The sequence below is a fragment of the Genypterus blacodes genome, unplaced genomic scaffold (assembly GCF_046128005.1).
Source record: "Genypterus blacodes isolate CSIRO-AG114 ecotype Tasmania unplaced genomic scaffold, CSIRO-AGI_Gbla_v1 ptg000053l_1, whole genome shotgun sequence".
Classification (NCBI taxonomy): Eukaryota; Metazoa; Chordata; class Actinopteri; order Ophidiiformes; family Ophidiidae; genus Genypterus; species Genypterus blacodes.
This window is the reverse complement of record NW_027466865.1, coordinates 5,947,356-5,960,740: the sequence shown is the minus strand read 5'-3', so window position 1 is coordinate 5,960,740 and position 13,385 is coordinate 5,947,356. Positions and strand designations below refer to the sequence as shown.

General features: G+C 41.0%; 2 protein-coding genes across 3 annotated transcripts; one reads left to right on the top strand and one right to left on the bottom strand.

The window, feature by feature from the left end:
* Positions 1 to 1,106: 1,106 nt before the first annotated feature.
* On the bottom strand, positions 1,107 to 7,925 carry cfap251 (cilia and flagella associated protein 251). The gene is made up of 23 exons (XM_076151132.1): positions 7,920 to 7,925; positions 7,809 to 7,813; positions 7,573 to 7,726; positions 7,142 to 7,228; positions 6,564 to 6,704; positions 6,299 to 6,408; positions 6,093 to 6,201; positions 5,657 to 5,737; positions 5,482 to 5,559; positions 5,358 to 5,399; positions 5,001 to 5,203; positions 4,716 to 4,904; positions 4,374 to 4,624; positions 4,117 to 4,268; positions 3,739 to 3,912; positions 3,439 to 3,623; positions 3,249 to 3,363; positions 2,829 to 2,992; positions 2,639 to 2,729; positions 1,962 to 2,105; positions 1,628 to 1,856; positions 1,427 to 1,510; positions 1,107 to 1,301 (listed from the first exon to the last, which is right to left on the bottom strand). The coding sequence occupies exons 1-23, from the start codon at positions 7,923 to 7,925 to the stop codon at positions 1,171 to 1,173; spliced, it is 2,925 nt and encodes a 974-aa protein (XP_076007247.1). The 3' UTR covers positions 1,107 to 1,170.
* LOC143001314 (D-amino-acid oxidase-like) lies at positions 7,797 to 13,345 on the top strand. 2 transcript variants are annotated; one of them, XM_076150845.1, is made up of 11 exons: positions 7,797 to 8,086; positions 9,601 to 9,796; positions 9,878 to 9,992; positions 10,708 to 10,784; positions 10,903 to 10,968; positions 11,236 to 11,290; positions 11,402 to 11,503; positions 11,603 to 11,679; positions 12,240 to 12,357; positions 12,445 to 12,543; positions 12,624 to 13,345. In XM_076150845.1, the coding sequence occupies exons 1-11, from the start codon at positions 7,978 to 7,980 to the stop codon at positions 12,747 to 12,749; spliced, it is 1,140 nt and encodes a 379-aa protein (XP_076006960.1). In that variant the 5' UTR covers positions 7,797 to 7,977; the 3' UTR covers positions 12,750 to 13,345. The 2 variants fall into 2 exon arrangements, with proteins under 2 accessions (XP_076006960.1, XP_076006961.1); XM_076150846.1 differs by having other exon boundaries at positions 8,044 to 8,147; positions 12,624 to 13,339.
* The last annotated feature ends 40 nt before the right edge of the window (positions 13,346 to 13,385 follow it).

Genomic DNA, 13,385 nt, shown 5'->3' with positions numbered 1-13,385 from the left:
CTTCTTTATCATGTCCTCGTCATCCTCCTCCTCCTCTTCATCCTTGTCTTTTTTCTGTGGCTGTTTCTCCTGAAAACAGTTTGAGACAGACTCAATCTTATCCTCTTGCTTTTTCTTACCCTCCTCTTCCTTCTGCTCCCTTGACTCCTCCTTAATATCTTCCTCCTCTGACTGCTGTGTAATAACCTCCTCGCTCTCCCCACCTTCCTCATCCTTCTCTGGCATGTTTGACTGCTCCGATACCTCCTTAGTCTCCTTGTTGATATCCTCCACCTCCTGCTGCTCCTCCTTGTCCTTAAGTGGCAGCTGCTCCTCCTCTTGTGGCTTCTCGGTAGTCTCCTCTTTAATGTGCTCTGTCATCTCCTCCTCCTCCTCCTCCTTTGATTCCTTCTGAATCCTCTCTGCCATTTTAAACTCTTTCACCACAGGCTGTTTCTCCTCCTTTTTCATCTTGAGACATATCAGGGTCAAGAAACTGAGGATCGTCTTCATCCATGACTTCTGTTTCTTCTCTATGGCCTCCTCTCTCAGCAAACATTTGATATTGTTCTTAATAAGGATAACATCATGTTGCTCTATCTCATCCTGGAGAACTCTCTCTGGGCTTGTGGGAGCTAAGGTGGCCTCTTCTCTCCGTGAAGCCTTCTTCTGTAGAGCCTCCATCTCTGTCTGCGGCTCTGCGGACCTGATAAATGACCTCTCACAGGGAAAAGAACATCAGCTCCACTGGGGCAGGATGTTTCTCAAATTGAGCACAGTTTCTATTTATGATGAGATCGTTCGATTATGAGGTCAAATTACAAATTACACTGTGACTGTTAAAGTGACAAAATTGTGCAGGCAAACACTGCCACACTCTGTATAAGAGCTGCATTTTGTCTTTGTTCTTAGGAGGTTTACTAAACTTAAAAGTCATTTTCTAAGCTGTGTCTGAGAACCTTAAGAAGAAAACATTGTAACCTTTCATATTAGTGAGTAGGCAATGCCACAAAACAAGAAATCTAATTTGTTTGGTCATAACACAAAAATCAATAAAGCCACCATACGGCAACTGAATCAAACCCATTTATTAATATTTTTTCTCATACATGAAATTTAGACATTAAACAGAGCCACAGTGAGAAACTCTTCATCTGCACCGCCGATCTGGGCAGAGGGCTGATAGTTTCCTCACTCTGCGGGGGGAGACCTCTCGTCACTCTGCACTGCACACGATGGGAAGCCCAGGATCTGACCTGTAAATGTCTCCATGGTGATCTCTTGTGGGATTACACACTCAAGTGAATATTCTGATTCTGCAACTACACAAACACACACACACAAACACACACACACACACATCAGTGTTACAATGTATTAACCAGCAATATTAATAATAAAGCTTATAATGTAGGCGCACATTGTTTATTCTTTCTTTTTTACATACTGTCTGTTTTGTCAAGATCCTGCTCACTGAGGCCTGAAAGCGTGCTGAAACACTCGACCACCTCATCTTCTGTCATGTGTTCTCCTGTGAAACGATGATATCCAAATGATGCACATGCTCAACTTTTGACAATGAAATTCTTCCACCAGGAAACAGACAAACTAATGAATGACTCTTCTTCTGGCCTTCAGTAGGCTGTACCTTTAGCCTGAAGTTGTTCCAGCATTTCGTCTCTCTGTAGCACAGTGTGCCCTGAACCGTCATCAACGCCAAGGGTATGGAAAGTTTGAAGGAGATCATCAGTGAAGATGTTGAAGGCTGGTCGGTGGTTGATGTAGAGCTTGATAAATTCCTCTAGGTCGATGTCAGTCACATATTTTCCTGTATCAGCATATTTGCTGAACTTGACCTCATTTTCCATGTCTTCTATCTAATAAAAATAAAAGAGCCATAGCTGTTTTTATAGTCAAAATTTGCATAAATAGATTGAACGAATACACAGAACGAATACATGACTTCATGACTCAGTTTGTACCTCTTGTTCAGTTGGGAACAAGCCCAGAGCCCTCATCAGAAATGGCACCTCTGTCAAAGGAATTTTGTTTGACAGTTGTCTTTTCTTTATGTAATCAATGCCTTGATAACGGATTTGGCAGAAAACGAACAATTCCTCCATCTCCTGAGGGCAGCACAGCCAAGAATCAGAGGCAATGTCAATAATAATACATACACAAACTCAAATCAAGAAAAAATATTGTAAAAACACACACACAAAAGCAACAGTCAGACATGTATGCATAGATTTTACTTTGCAGTGGCACAGTCAGACCATTCCTGTAGTGTCATGACAAAAGTAAAATTTCTCGGCTCATTCGCTTGTTTATGACCAATGACTACTCACTGTGTTTCTGCCTGGCTTAGCTCTGCCACCTCTCAAACTATTTATGACTAATTCAAATGCAAAATTCTGCCCCAACTGTCATCTAGTTTAATTATCTAGACTATGACTAAGAGTATAGTGGTTTTACACAAGATCCTCGCCTCTACCCAGGGACTAGAGATTGAATAGCTGTCTCTGGTGGAATCATCTTTTGTGCACTGTCCCTGTTATATAAATGAGACCTTAAGACCACATACGGCGTATATGAAATACCTCACATAAGAAATTATTGGAATAATTAGACATGTGCAGGAAAAATACATTATACTCACTCTGTAGAAGTAGCCGTGTCTCCCTCCCTCTAAAAGAGAGTAAAAAGGTGTCATGTCCTTTCCTCCCAAGGCAGCTGCCCCCTCCAAAGCACTGTGTTACAACAAGAAACAAGATGATGAACTGCAGAAAACCCCACCAAGTTGCTCATAAATGTTCTTTGTTCCTACTGGTGCTACTATAAAAGCTCACTTTAAGCAAATCTCCCATGTAAGGAGCATGCAGTCTGATCCACCTGCAGTAAACACAAATCGTCCATCGTAGGAGCAGCTCAGGGCAGATGCCCCTACAGGATGGCTGATTAGAGCATTGGATTTGTAGGGGTTTCCATCAACGGGCAGAATCTGGAGACCCACCTGGTGGAAGTACAAGACACCTTGAGGTAAAATCAATAATGTGAATCACTGAGCCTTGTTACCAAAACACCATTAGGCTTAAACCAGGATGGTCGAAAAGCCCATAAATCAGAACTTCAGATTTTCTGTGAAATTCTGTGAAATTCATCTTTCCTCAGATTCAGTGTTAGTATGCACTGAAATGACCACAATAATCTGTTTTAGCACTTTAGACTAAAAACAATCACATAATAACTTAAAAGTTCAAAGCACCGACCTTGTCCTTTGTGATGTAGGCTAGGTAATGTGAGTCAGTATCACGTTGTGTAGACGTGGGAAGAACTACTAATTTCTCAACAGGAGAGCCATATGTTGGTCCAAGGATAGTCTTTCTGTGTTTGAAACACACATGAGTTAGTGTTTCCTGTATTGGCCATGATAAAAAGAAGATCTTATATTCTACAGACCTGCACATCTTAGTAGTGCTGTTCAAAAGCTTCATCTTGTATCGGTCTGAGGCAACGAGCAGAAATTGCTCAGTGGTGAGAGGCGGATACCAAATCATGCACAGTGGCACAGCGCTTTGTTCGATTCGCTCTGAACATAAGATGAGGAGCTTGTGTTCTTCACTGTTTTCCAGATCGTACTCCACCTATGATTCAGCCCCGCACATACAGAGAGGTGTGTGTTATCATTTGGCATAAAAACACGATAAGTCAGCAAAGAGAATCCATGGTGACCTGCTACTTTTATCAAATGGGACTCACCAGTCTGCGGTCCATGCCCAGAGAGAGCAATCTGGGGTGGTTGCTGTCGAGCTGCACCCCAAAAAGAAGATCTTTAATGGGCTTGTAGTGTGAGTAATGTCGCCCAAGATACTTCCAGCGGGTCAGTATATCATCAACCTGCAGGCGGAACACTGTCACTGCTTTTCCAGCATCCTAAAAGTGGAAGGAAAATAAAATGCTTCATATTTAAGGTTAAGAAACTTTTGTCTCCTAAAACCAATGCATTCACACAAATTAGTAAAGCAAATCAAGATATTATAAAGAGCTAAAATTTCAGTCCAGAACGCCTGCTGTATGTAAGTGACAACAACAGGCAGCTAAAGGCTGATCAACATCAGCTAAAAAGGATTGTCTCACCGCAGTGGCAAGATACTTTGAGTCTGCAGAGAAAGTGATGTGATGGATGCTGTCTTCTGTGACATGGAAGCACTCATCTGGATTACTCTGTAAAGTATCTGGATTCAGAATGTGAATAGCTCCACTCACAAAGCCAACAGCCAGGTATAGTCCTGTTCACAGACAAAAGAGTGCTTCTTAGATTGCAGAATGTAAAAGTCAGACACAAATTCATCCCTGGATGGTTTGTTGAAGGCTTGTGATGAGTGGCAGCTTACCCTGAGGGTCAAAAGCCAGACACTGAATCTGCTTCGCTTTGTCAAAGTCTCTCCTGCAGATGGTTAGTTTGCTGTTATAATCCCACACTTTTAAAATGCAGCTGTAGCTTCCCACGGCCACAGCTGGCTGTGTGGGATGGCACGCCACTGCATGCAAAGGATCACAGTGCTCATCTAACAGAATTTGAGGGATGCTGCCCCTTGCCTTCACATGTACTACTGTGGAACTGAATGTGGACACAACAAAATCCCTGCAAAAGGAAACAAGGGTTTTTAATGTTTCATATGTTCTTTGAGTTTGCAAATTTTACCTGCAGACGTGACAAATCACATTTTTTATACCTGACGATGAATGGTTCGGCCTCCAGTGTGCAGCTCTCTGGATATCCCTCTGCATCGATAGGTGCACACTCTTTAGAGAAAGAGATGGAAGCAATAGCATCCAGGTTGAACTCAGTGAAAGAGCAGAGAATTTTCAAGTCGTCATTATAAAAGTATATATAGCCACGGGGATCACCGGTTACAATATAGCTGTGAAAACAACCCACACAAACAAGAGCATATTAGACACAGATAAATACAAACCACACACAAGGAACAACTACAAAGAACTCCAGCTCTGACTACCTGTCAGTTACAGTAAGCACAGTGATGGGATCTTTCTGCAGGCTGATGACATTGGTGAGCGTTACAGTGAGGCTTTGGCTGTCAGCAGAGTCTTTCATCAAATCCCACACCACAATTTTGCCAGCTGTAGTGGCTGTTAGTGTTTGAGGCTTCCTCTGTTGAAACACAGACTGGCAGTATGACCCCACAGGCTTGTCGATAGGCTGGGAAAGGTTAGAAGAAAAAGGGACATGTTGTAACAAATTGAATGGTGACTGCATCACTGCAATGAAACAGTGGGCAAGTGGAACTGGGCTAACTTCACCTTACTCATTCCACTACAAAAATCTACAATAACATCTCCTACAATACTGTTACCTTGTTAAACTCGGCGACAAACCAGTCCAGACTTTCCTCTGTCTGAAAATAGAAAAGCTGATCATTGCATGTATGATTATCAGCTACATGATGAATTCCAGGGACGATCACCAACAGCACTTACCCTGTTGTACATCAACACTTGGCTTTCGCTGCTGCTGAGTAGCTGAGTGCTATCATTCGGATTGAACATGATGTAACTCTGAAGAAGATATCATATCAGAATATTTGATCTCCTGATAGTCAGAGTATTACTGGCAATGACAACTGAACATTATATAAGGGAAAGACAGACTTACTTGAAAACCAAATTGAGGACTGAGTATGGTAAAGCACTGAGGCTTCTCTGTTTCAACTGTCCAATCCCAAACACACACTCTCTGTAGGAAGAATTCTCTCATCACTTTAAAATGCACTTTATATATATATATGATATACTTTATCCATAACAAGACAAGATAAGCTTTGAATGAATGTTTACTTTGGCTTTAGCACTCCTGACTGTCATTTTTCAACAAAGTAACAGCTATACTTCCGAACCACAGTGAGAACTACAAGAGAGTCTGTTTGCTATTCATCAACAATGGAGCAGGACAAGAAATACTGCTTTATGAGCAACAGATTTAATTCTTCTTCATTTGACTCTTATATTCTGATTTTGTCAATAATTTTTCTCAATCATTTATTTCCTTTTTCATTACATTTAAACAATTCATTGAATCTGTCTGCACTTACCTGGGTTTCTGCAGCCCCGAGAGTAACCAGGAGTTTGGTGTCCTTTGAAAATGCCATGGCAATCACCCCTCCCTCAGGGTGGCAATCAAACAGTGTATGAACAGGGATACTGGAGTATTCACCAAGTACACCGTTAGTATTAAGAAATATATAAATACATTCATATATTCATTTAAATATACACATATACATATATAAAGTGTTACCCGGAGTAGGAGTCCCATATGATCACCAGACTGTTTAACCCCTTATCTGCTGTTGCAAGCCAACGTCTGTCTTCATTCAAACACAAACAGGAGAGTTGGTTGCTGTGACCCTGCAGAGAAAGTTTCCATTAATGAGTCCTCATGAGAATGTTTATCCATAATTGTGCATGTATACGTCTGTAATTGAAGGATGTTGTGTTTGAGCTCAATATTACATGCTTGAATCGATGAGTCTATACACAATAAGGCTGTGGGTGATTTTTACCTGAAGCAAGTTTTGGGAATTTGTGGTGTGATTGTAGATCACACCAACATGTGCTCCAGCATACAGGATTACCAGCTGGTCACTGTCTTGCAGACTGAAGACAGGGAGAGCAGTATTCACCCCAAAGGCCCATTGCAGTGTCTGGATGATGAACACATTCACAGTGCAGTTATGAGCCACTGAAAGGCCTCAGGTGCAACGACAAATAAGTTCAGAGCCTGAAACATTTGGCGAGGAAGTGAGCATCACCTGTATTCATTTGAGATAAATAGATAGATAGGTAGGTAGGCAGGCAGGCGGGCGGGCGGGCGGGCGGGCAGGCAGACAGACAGACAGACAGACAGACAGACAGACAGACAGATAGACAGATAGATAGATAGATAGATAGATAGATAGATAGATAGATAGATAGATAGATAGATAGATAGATACTTAATTCATATACTAATAATATTGGGGCAATTCAGTTTGTATACTTTACATGTTTATATAAAATCAAATAATTTCCGTAAAATAAATACAGTATAGTATGTGGTTACACAAATTCATTGAATGTGTGTGTAAAGTCTTTTAATTACCAGTGCATGTGCTCCTGCATGAGTCATTTTCTGGTTCTTCCTCAGTGTCTCTGTGGTTGCCGTGCAGACTGAGGAGGTGGCTGACTCCTATATGGCGTCAAGATGTCTTCAATACTAGGGCGCTGCTAATGGCGTCAGTATGATGTCTTAAATACGCTTTAGAACGTTACTGGCCGTTGTGACTTGTGAGCGCACCAACAGTTATCTGTCCAGCCGAGTGCGCTGCTGAGTTATTATAGCGAGCTAAAGTTTCTACGCTAATTGCTGCCAAAAGTAAGAAAATTGTTGATTAGCGGTTTGTTTTAATAAAAAATAAAATGATATCAATCTGGTCGTCTACACATGCTTCATGTGTACATGCCAAGATTTAGAAAACTTTCTTAGCTGATACGTGTATGAGCAATACACTCTGTTGCTTCTTCCTTCCTTACAGCGTCTTGTTGCTCGGTTGCCGTGGCGATGGTTTTACGGACGGCGATGGAAGTGGGGCGCTCGTTTTGTGACTCTGCACGGCTCTCCACGGCCGGGTTCAGAAGGAAGAAGGACCAAGCGATTATCCACCACTGCACCCGCCCAGAAAAGGCACTTGGGTATAAAACAAGGAGACTATTGCCCAATCAAGCGCGATTGATAGTCTCTACTGCAACCCCGCCAACCAGAGGTTCACCTTGCCTGAAAAGGAACAAAGAGCACAAAGAGCAACCAAATAAACAAGCCCCGGCGAGGACTACAAAAATAAAATCTGTATTGTCCGTATTTTATTTAGACACAACTAAACTTGCATAGGTTTATAGGGAATCAGGACATATGGGACAGAGTTGGAACTGTGAAGACGGATGGGCAGTGAAGTACTCTCGCAACTCAGCTACGTCGCCTTGGCACGCAGTTCGCGCTGGGATGCGGGCAAACAGCGATCAGTCAAATTTAGCTTGAACAGAAGCGAAGGTAATTCTTACTGAGGTTTTGGTTGTTTCTTCAGTGTGTGTGTGTGTGTCCATGACCACAAGTAAGTGTAACTTTGTGTCCTGCGCATATATTTAGTTACCTCAGGTGATTTATACTGCAGGTTAATGTCGTGGATCTACCAGCTGTTTTGAAGCAATTTATCTGCGAGTCTATTTGAAGTATTACATGTGCGTAGCTTATTGATTAATATCCTTGTTTTGGCTTATAGTCTAACCAGTTTAACACGCTTTTAGTTCTGTACTGTACTGAAGAAAGTTTAGAATCACACTCACGAAATGTAATAGTATTCGTGCCTGTGCATCTGCATATCAAAATTTTAGTTAAGTTATTGCCCTCACATGATGTTTCCGCCCCCCGTGTCCTGACTCGACACCTGATATTCCTGTTTTCATTTCCTTACCACGAGTTGACAAACAGTTAATATTTCTGTTTCTTATGCTGTTTTCACTCTACACCTATATTGGGACCAATGAGCATTGGGACTACTTATATGTATGAATGGAACTGTTGTTTATTTATTGTTATTTATTATTTATTTATTGTTTGTTGTTGTTTATGTTGATTATTTATTACTGTTCTAAGATTCAGGCACAGCACAAATGCATTTCGTTGTATTCTCATGTACAATGACAATGAAAGCTATTCTATTCTATTCTATTCTATTCTATTATGGGTGCATTTCTTTAGCTGATTTGGCTTTTTTGTTTGTTTGTTTTATGCATAGGTAACTATGTGCGTTCAGACAATGATAAACCCTAACCCTTGTCAATCAAAGTCCTGAGGCAAACCGCATTGGGTGAAATGACACACTCAATCTTCCTTGGTAGGATAGTGAAACGTCCATCTAAACACTGGTGACGTAATTCCCACCGCCACGATTGGGAGATCTACATTGCATATACGTTTGCTTATTTCCTAAAAATTAAATGTAATTAGCACAGCATATATAATACAACTAGGATATGTTGTAAGTATATAGTGAACAACCTAACTGGAATAGAATAGAGATACGTGTGTGTGATTTATTTTTTGTATAAGACGCTATTTAATGGGCAATAAAATGGTCAGAGGTATTCAAAAGAGAAAATTCATTAATATTTATAGATAGATATATAATATATTGTGTAACTGGTATTGCACTCGTTTAACGCCAACCTTGTTTTGTGTTGTTTTCTTCATTTATTAATCTACCTCATTTTCATTTGTACTTACCTGAAACGTTTGATTTGAGTTTGAAACGTGGGAAATTGCATATACCATTTTGTATTAACCATTTGCTTGCCTGTGGATGTTCATTTTGTGGTGAAATGGAAACGTGTTTTGTTTGAACTCTGAAGTACTTAAGAATGTGAATGTTTTTGAAATGAGGAGATTTTCAATTAAGCTATCAGAAAGAGAGCATCCATGTCAGATGGTTTTTATTTATATCTCCCTTCTTCAGGGAGTAACATGTGTCCTGTTTTCATTTTAGTCTGTGTGTCTCCTGTATTCAGGCATGAGAGTAGCTGTGATTGGAGCTGGAGTCATTGGCCTGTCCACAGCTCAGTCTATATATGAGCAGTACCACACCAAAGTCCGTTCACTGACCATTGATGTGTATGCCGATCGATTCACTCCACTGACAACCGGTGATGGAGCTGCAGGTCTCTGGCAGCCGTACGACCATGACAAAGGCAATGTCCAGGAGACGTAAGTGCAGACTGGTTTCCTGCTGCTTTCTATTGACAAACAATGCCTGTTGTTTCAAATCTGTATTTTTCTCACCTTTAGAAAATGGAATAAGGAGACATTTGACTACTTGTTGAGCCTCCTCAGTTCAGAAGAGTCTGTAAAAATGGGCATATTTCTTCAGTCTGGCTACAACCTCTTCACTAAGCCATTACCAGTGAGTAGTACTTTGTTCTTGGAAAAACTATACATATCCTCAGATAAGGCTAGAACTTTTGCAGACTAAGGACAAAGCAACTCTGCAATAACATGACAGTTTGATATCTGGCTCACCACTGACCACTGTGATTGTTGTAGCCAATTTGATGTGTGCTATGTGATTTGTGCGTGCGGTAAGCTGTGTAAGTATTATTGTTGTTGCTGCTCCACTTCCGCACCTGAGGGCACAGGAGGTAATTATTCACGTAGTCTACAAGGGAGAATCACAGGTGAACGGTGACGGGGGTATTGGGAACTGGGAAGCCACACAGATGTGGTCTTGGCTTGGTCCTGTTGTTTGTTTTACATTACGAGCTCGATCTTATATTCAGTGCACCCGGTGTTTTTGGGTAAAGCTTTCTTCAATCTAAATCCAATTATAATGTCAAACGCATATCAAATGGCGTACCTCATTCTTGCATCATGACGCGTTGGAAATGCCTTCAAATTCCCTCAAGTGGCCTTTTTTTTGTTGTTCGATTGCCACTATAGTGATGTTTACTACACAAGCACGTGATGGGGTTCATTTGTATTCAGTTGAAAGTAGGGCTTTGTTCATTCTTGAATGAATGAAAATAATGACGGAGGTCCCACTGCTGTGATTTGAAAAAGTATTTGTTTCTGAAAAGACCCATGTGACCTTAGAGCCCGTGAGACATGTGTTTTGGTTGCAGGACCCCCCCTATAAAGATATTGTCCTGGCCTTCCGACATCTCACAGATCGAGAGTTACAAATGTTCCCTGGATACAGGTCAGTTCTTGCTCCAAGGTTTATTAAATCTAAACATTGTGCATAGCTGAAAATATTTATGACCCCATGATTGATGTAGTCACAAAGGATTTCTGTTCTAATATTTCCAACTTTTTAGTTATGGATGGTTCAACACGGCTCTCATGGTGGAGGGAAAAACCTACTTACCTTGGCTGATGGATTGGTGGGTAATTTACTTTCCATGGAAGACAAGATCGGGCATTTAAACAGCCAACAGTTTAAGTGAAGTAATTTATGTTTGCAAACAGCCTATAAATTACCCAATACATCGACATACGTGACAACACTGGATAACTTTCATCTTATCTCCTGAAATGTTGGTCCCACCCAGACTTGCTCAACAAATTATTTCTTAGCTGGTGACCCAGATTATACTCTCTCCTCTTTTATTTTTATTGAACACTCTACATCTGCCTTTTGTTCTTTTCAGGTTGAAAGAACGGGGTGTGAGCTTTCACCAGAAGAAGATAAAGTCCTTTAAGGAGGTAAGATTGGCCTTTACAGTCTCTCCGTGCTTAATAGTCTAAACACCAGGAAAATTGACCGTTCTAAAATGTAATCTAATGTTAATTCCTCCTCTCTTATCTCATATTTAGCTAGGTGCTGGAGCAGATGTCATAATAAACTGCACTGGGGTGAGATCAGGAGAACTGCAGCCAGACCCTGAGCTGAAACCAGGCCGGGGGCAGATAGTGAGGGTGAGCGCAAACTGGCTGAAATGTCTGCTTGTCACTTATATGATCAATTATGACGCAATACAAACCGCTGCTGACTGCCCTCACTCCTCTGTGTCTCAGGTGGATGCTCCATGGCTGAAGCACTGGATTGTTTCCAACAGCGGAGGATTGCACTCATCAGCATACATAATTCCAGGGTACTGCTAGAGACAAAGTCCAGATATAAACATTTAGGCCAAGTGTTACGCTCAGGCCAACACTGATAGCAATGTGTGAGTGATAAAATGAGAATTGAAATGATAATGAAATACCATACAAACATAAATAAACATCATCACAACTTAAAGACACAATTTTGGGTCATATCCCTGAAGTAAGGATCAAATGTCAATATAGTGCAAACTCCAATGACACTTTGTCTCTGATAAACTCATATCAATTGCATTAATTAATAAAGAGTGGACCCAACTACAGGACCACATAGCCAATCCTCATGTACAGAGCCAGTCGAAATGAGTATGTTTGGATTTATCTGCTCTATCTGTATATATGCATTTCTTTGTTTAAGATTCTATTGCAGCACTAATCCTATATGCTGCCACATGCTTAATTACCGTTTTTCATATTTGCTCAATGACAATGTTGCAATGGAGTTGAGAAACATTATTGTTTTACCTATTGTTTTATCTTTGTGTGTGTCTCTGTGTGTGTGTGTGTGTGTGTGTGTGTGTGTGTGTGTGTGTGTGTGTGTGTGCAGGAGTCGTCTTGTGACTGTTGGTGGGGTGTATCAAGTAGGAAACTGGAGCGAGCAGAGCAACTCCATTGACCAAAAGCAAATCTGGGAATGTGCTTGCAAGCTCGAGCCAAGTCTCAAGGTGATGCACTATAAAGAGTTTGTCTGTCAGTGGAAATACATTTTACTTTTTTAACATGTCTTCCACTACAATCGTCTTGAACTTCAGCATGCCAGGATAGTGGAGACCTGGACCGGCCTTAGACCTGCTCGCAACAAGGTCAGACTGGAGAGGGAGACCATACAGTCAGGGGCGACTGCTATTGAGGTAAACTGTGGAAGCTGATCAGTATTGGAGGTAGGAATGTTGTTTCCACAGATACTGACTCATATGTGACTTAATTTCAGGTGATACACAACTATGGCCATGGAGGTTTTGGACTCACCATTCACAGAGGCTGTGCCCAGGAAGCAGCAAGGCTCTGTGGTCCGATCATGCAACAAAAAGGCAAAGGGCAGAGAGCTCGCTTGTAAACTTGTGCCTGACGCCTATTTATGATGAGCTCTTATCTTTAAAGATCTTAATACCTTGTATCCAGTGGTGACCGTAATCACGATCACTGTATGACATTATTATTATTCAAAGAGCAACCAAAATAAATAAGCCCTGGAGAGGACTACAAAATTAAAAGCTTGATTGTTTTAATTGTAAACTACTTGGAAAATCAAGGCACAACTCCCCAGCCCTGAAAAAGTCTATACCATAAACGTAAAGGGAGGAACACAAGTGGTTATAAATACTGTGACAAATAGAAATATTGAGAAAAAGTCCCTTACAAAAGCTTAAATGCCCAAGTCTGCCATGAACACCTTCATTCCTAATGGCACCTGTATGTCCTGTTGTTCTACTAGAACTTTGGTTCACGGCACTTACTCTTGTTCTCTCTGGACTAGATCTTTGCTTGTGTTCTATTCAAATCACATATGTAGTCTCTTTGGATAAAAGTGACTGTCAACTGGTTAAATGCTATTCAAATGTACTTCCAAGTACAGGTACATTTTGAAAGTACATTAAATGGAATCTCTCTCTCCCTTATTAGTATGGCACACACATGGTTACCAAGTGAAGGAATTGAACTTTATTAAACTTTTTTTTTTTTTACTGTAGAG